Source organism: Bison bison, unplaced genomic scaffold, assembly GCF_000754665.1.
Source record: "Bison bison bison isolate TAMUID 2011002044 unplaced genomic scaffold, Bison_UMD1.0 scf7180017864342, whole genome shotgun sequence".
In the NCBI taxonomy this organism is placed as follows: domain Eukaryota; kingdom Metazoa; phylum Chordata; class Mammalia; order Artiodactyla; family Bovidae; genus Bison; species Bison bison.
In genome coordinates this window covers 231,190-236,858 of record NW_011494914.1, presented here as the reverse complement: position 1 = coordinate 236,858, position 5,669 = coordinate 231,190, and the positions used below count along the sequence as shown (strand labels likewise).

At 59.8% G+C, this 5,669-nt stretch overlaps 1 protein-coding gene across 2 annotated transcripts in view; it reads right to left on the bottom strand.

The window, feature by feature from the left end:
• Positions 1-129: 129 nt before the first annotated feature.
• Positions 130-5,669, bottom strand: part of ABLIM2 (actin binding LIM protein family, member 2) — a 143,266-nt gene continuing 137,726 nt past the window's right edge. For both annotated transcript variants that reach the window (XM_010854526.1, XM_010854525.1), the window contains one exon: positions 130-1,008. In XM_010854526.1, coding sequence (XP_010852828.1) covers positions 895-1,008 — 114 coding nt within the window. In that variant the 3' untranslated portion in view covers positions 130-894. The remainder of the gene's footprint in view (positions 1,009-5,669) is intronic.

Below are 5,669 nucleotides of genomic sequence, written 5' to 3'. Positions count from 1 at the left end.
AAAGCACGAAGGAAGCAGACAAGGAGCACACACAAAACCACAAAGCACACGGATGCGAAGGTGGAGAATAAGGCTGGGCGCGCTCCCTTTCAGCGGGACCATAAAATTAAACTCTTTATATATGTTGTCTTTGTGTTTAAGTAGGCTCTACTCTTTAACAAAATAAAAACTTCTGTGTTAACTTTAAAGATATCGCTTAGGCATCTAAGGGATGACCTTGCAAGAGGAACACGGCGCACGGAGGGCCCCAGCAGAAGGTGCGCCTTCAGGTTGAAGGTCCTCACTAAACACAGATCCATCACGAAGGCTGAAAAAATCGACCCCCATGCTTCTGACAGCCCCGGGGAGGCCCAGTGCGGGGGGCGGGGGCCTGCATGCCAGGCCGTGCCTCCCAGGCTGAGCAGGGAAGCGGGGCCACGGATACCAGGAGCCGGGTGCCCAGCCACCGGAACCCGTCAGCGCCCACCACTGATTACGCCTCCTCGGGCATCCACTCCCGCCCTCTGTGCGCCCTGGAGGCCCAGCGTGGGGAAGACACTGCAGGGAGGTGGGAGGGTGGGCTGTGTGCGTCTAAGTGGTCCTGCATCTCCGGGCAGTGACCTTGCCGCGTCCTCCTTCCTGATGGCAAGCGGCAGTGGGGAAGGACAGTGCAAAGCCAGGGGTCTGGGCCGCAGACTAGGCGCGGGCGTGGTGATGGCAGAAACCAGAAACGGGGGCTCCACCTGCTCCGGGACCTCCTCCCACCCCCCAGTCCCCACCAACCGGCCCTCCCGGGGTCCCCACCACCCACCCGCCCGCCGTGGACAGAGAAGCCATAGCCGAGTGCAAGAGGAGGGGGTCTGGTGGTTCCCGCAAGTGCGCCCATGGTCAGGGTCCCCCCACCCCCTGGCAGCGTCAGAACAGCAGGGCTTTCTTCTTGAGGTCGTTCCTCTTCCAGAGGGCCAGGCGGTCAAACTCTTCCACACTCATCCCAAACACTTCCTGGAACTCCTCGGGTGACAGGTGTCTCTGCAAATGAAAAGGGAAACCCAGAGCGGGGCAGTGAGTGACCTGGCCAAGCGCCCCCGGAGGCGGGGCCTGCAGAGAGGATGGGGGGTCTCCCTGGGTGCACCTGGCTCCCCAGCTTCCCTCTGCATCCCCGGAGGCAGGAACTGCAGAGAGGATGGGGGCAGTCTCCCTGGGTGTGCCTGGCTCCCCAGCTTCCCTCTGCACCCCCAGAGGCAGGGCCTGCAGAGAGGATGGGGGGGGTCTCCCTGTGTATGCCTGGCTCCCCAGCTTCCCTCTGCATCCCCACCAGTCTGCTCTGCAGTGGACAGAAGCTGGCACAGAGGAGAGAGAGATGGTTAGGGGACCCACAGTGAGCAGCTGCCAAGCAGGGGCCAGAGCCCTGACTCCTGACACCTGCAGAAGCCTCTCCCACCACAGACCGAATGCAAATCAGGCCTGGAAACGGCAGGGGGTGTGCACACATGGTCACGTGTACCGTTTCATTTCCTTCTCATGGCTGCTGTGTGAGCAGGAAGTATCCCCACTGCTCGCACGAGGACATGGAGGCAGACAGACCCAGGCCTCAGTTCAAATCCTCCCTCTCCCCACCCCACCTCTGCTGTGTGACCCCGAGCAAGTTTCCTGTCTCTCTGAGCCCCAGCTAGCCCGCCTAGAGTCTCAGCCTACTCACATGTAAATGGGGTCACCCTGGCACACCCCGGAGTTGTGGGGTGAACGAGTCAGCACAGGTCAGCTCCTAGGGCTGAGCCCGGCCCTGGGCAGGAACAGTGAGCCCTGGGCACAGTTATTACGATCTGAGATAGAGCCACCTCTGTCGCCACTTGACGCCACCTAAATTCTAGACTCCTCTTTGCAGGTGTCTGCTTCCTTCGCCCTTATGTCTGTCTTCCTCAGCCGGTGCTGAGTAACTTCTTGTCCTTCAAGACCCAGCTCAGGTGGGCACGGCACCCTCTCCTGGGGGGCTTCCCAGGAGGAGTGAGGCTGGCCCTCCCCGCTGCCTGGGAGGAGCTGGGGAGAAGATGGAAAGGGGGGCGGGAGCATGCAGCAGGGCCAGCTGCGGCCCCAGAGGGCCTGGTTCAAAACCCCCTCCCGCCCCCATGTAAGAAGTGTGGCTTCCGCGAGGCTGCATGGAAACCAGCCTGGCCGTTCCTCCTCATGCTTAGCAGAATCACCTCAAGACCCAGCAGATCCCCAAAGACCAAAACTGGGGACTCGCACAGGTACCTTCACACCCGTGTTCACAGCAGATTATCACACCCGGTCCAAAGCGGAAGCAACCCAAGTGCCCGCTGAAGGACAAAGGGGCACACAAGATGAGGTCGATTCCGACTCTGGAACATGACTGGTGAGTACTCAGTCGCGCCTGACGTTTTGCTACTCCACGGACTGGAGCCTGCCAGACTCCTCTGTCCACGGGGATTCTCCAGGCGAGAACACTGGAGTGGGTAGTCATGCCCTCCTCCAGGGCATCTTCCCGACCCAGGGATCAGAAACCTGCTGCAGGAGGGTTCTTGGCAGGCGGGCTCTTCACCACCAGTGCCATGGGGAACATGATTCATCCAGAAAAAGTCGTGACGCTCTGACCTTTGCTACAACACGGATGGGCGAGGAAACAGGCTAAGTGAGTCCATTTGTAGGAAACATCCAGAGTGGGGAACATCCTCAGGGACCACAACCAGCTCAGTCACTGCCGGGAGCTGGAAGAGGAGGGGGCTGGGGAAGAGCTGGTCGGTGGGCATGCGGTTTCCTCCTGGACCCAAGCTCCGCGTTCTGGAATTCCAGAGAGGCAGTGGAGGCCACACAACATTGAGAATGCGCTAAAGGCAGTCAACCGTATATTTTAAAATGGCTGCAATTGTGAATTTTATCATTAAAAAACCTAGTTCCTCCCAGAAAAAGGAGTGCTTTCTTGAATTTAAAAAACACGTCCTACTAGAGGTTACTGTGATGATCGAGAGAGAAAATGGTGTGAAGACACGTGGGGAACGATGGAAAGCAGAAACAGCCATCACCGCCAGGCATATCTCTCACAGAAATCACAGCCCTGTGTGACTTGCCCTGGGTTTTGGAGCCCAGTCACGGGCATGATACGGGGGAGGGGACTCAAGGGACACCTTTATGCTGAGTCACAGGAAGTGTGAGTCTCTCAGTTGTGTCCAATTCTTTGGGGCCCCCATGGACTGTAGCCTGCCAGGCTCCTCTGTCCCTGGGATTCTCCAGGCAAGGATACTGGAGTGGGTTGCCATTTCTTCCTCCAGGGAATCCTGCTGACCCAGGGACGGAACCCACGTCTCCCTCACTGCAGGTGGAGTCTTTACCTCTGAGCCACCAGGGAAGCTCTAAAGTCCCTCCTGACTGAACCTAGGCCTAGAGGCCTCAGAACTGGCACCCACAAGCAAACCCTCACAGACACACCGCCACACACGGGGACTCACACATCCCATCCAGCTAGCCTCGGCCGGGGAGGGGCTGTCCACCGCCTGCTGCCATCTCAGACCCGCAGACAGGAACAGGGTCAGAGAAACGCTCATACCCACGGTGCAGAGCCAGGGTCTCCTGACCAGCTGGGGAACCCACAGCTCAGCCCACGGGGACTCAGAACCATCACCCAGAGAGCAGCACCAGCTTCTGGGGGCCACGTCACGACCCTCCCTGTGACTGTGGGGCCAGCAAGATGCCAGAGACGACGGATCGGGGAAAGCCGTGTCTCCTCCCACTGGGCTTGTGTCGTGTGGGTGCCTGACGCAGAGTCCTAAGACCCCGAGGGTGAGACCGGGGGTGGTTAACAGGACTGCAGGGGCGTCAGAGAAAGATCAGAGGCCTGAGCGGGATGCTGGTCCTCAGGGCACGGCCCCGGGGAGGTGGGGGTGAGGGGCAAAGGGCTCCGAGGTGGCGGTGGACAGGGATCCTGGGCAGAAGTTTGGAGTGGGCTCACGGGGTGGCGCCCAGCCCCCCTGAAGCCTCTGGTCTCCTGTTTTAGGGCCCTTGGGTGGGTCCGGGGTTGGGTCTCCCAAGTGATGACACGTGGGAGGGAGGAGACGGGAGGGGGCTACAGGGGTCGCCGTGTTCTAAGCTGAGAAGGGGAGAAGGGCGCCACGAGGGTGGCCCTGTGCTCCCCACCTGGGGGCCTCCTGCTGGTACAGGGGGCAGTGGCAGGGCCCGTGGGCACTGCAGGGCCCAAGCAGCTTGTCCCTCACTCCAGGCTACAGCTGTGGGGTCTGTAGTACAACCTCTTATCACCCCCGGCTGGTCCCACTGCCTCCCAGGGGAGAAGGGCTTGAGGCACCCTGCTCCTGGCAGCTGGCCACTGGCACTGAAGGTAATCCCACTCACGGCAGAGTCAGGACCCCTGTCCCGGGCTCCCCCTCAACTGCCTGCTAGCCGAAGCTAGTTGAACCTGCCTACCAGTGCAGGAGATAGGAGAGATACGGGTTCGATCCCTGGGTTGGGAAGATCCCCTAGAGGAGGGCATGGCAACCCACTCCAGTAGTCTTCCCTGGTGAATCCCATGGGCAGAGGAGCCTGGCAGACAATAGTCCCTAGGGTGGCAGAGGGGGACACGACTGAAGCGACTCAGCACACATGCGCTGCCTGCCACAGAGCACAGCTGGCCCCAGAGGCTTTCTGACCCCAGCCCAACTCCCCCAGTCACTGGTTCCTGAAGGCTCCCTGGAGAAGGCTGGCCTCCTCCGCACCCCAGGTACCCACCAAGGCCAGGCTTGGCCAAGCTCCTGCCTGAGCCAGCAGGAAGCAAGCCTGAGGCACAGTGCCTGGGTGGAGGGACATTCTGGGACGGCCCTCACTTCTGGGGGTGAACTGTCTCCCCCAGGAGCACCCCTGGGAAGGAGGCATGGAAGGGGTCCCACATGCTCAGCTGGGGGTTGGCCTGTTGGTCACTGTCCAGGACGGGACTGTGCAAAGGCCTTGGGCCCAAGAGCCAGACTCACAGGAACCCTGTCCCGGCTCCAGGCCTGCTCAGCTGTGCAGAGCGGCACGACCTCAGCTGTGACATCTGTAAAATGAGAATTATCTGTGCCTTCACCCCGTTCTTCCTCTGCCTGGAATGCCGGCCCCTCCGGTCCACCTGGGGAACTCCCCCCCACCCCGAATCCCCAGACCTGGGTCTGAGTCTCAGCTCCTCCAGAAAGCCTCTCCTGACTGCACCGTCACCGCAGGCTCCCGGGTCCTCAAGCCTCCTCCTTCCCCGTGGTGTGGATACTCACACCACAGCCAGTTTCAAGCTTCCAGGAGATGCTACTGAATGAGTTGGAAAGAGGTGCCCAGGGGAACTTGCTGTAGAATACGCTTTCCGTGCAGATGCGATGGAGGCAACCCACCCCAAAGACACAGATGGTAGTGAAAACTGGCAGAGGAATTAGGGAGAAGGGAAGTTGTCTCTGTTACCTGTGGTTTAAATATAATTTATGAATCTCAAGTACACTTGATGTGCTTTTCGGTAATGGCTCAGTTTAACAACCAGTGTGGAAAATGCTTGAAAATTTAACAATAGGAGTTGCTTCACAGCCACCAATCTAAGCGAACTGTACTCTGGTTCCCTCTGTAAGGAACACCCCAGGGTGGGAAAGGGGACCTGTGTGCCTAGGACCCTGCACAGGCTGCTCCTGGGTAGTGGGGTGACCGGAGAGCTGGGAGGGCTGGAG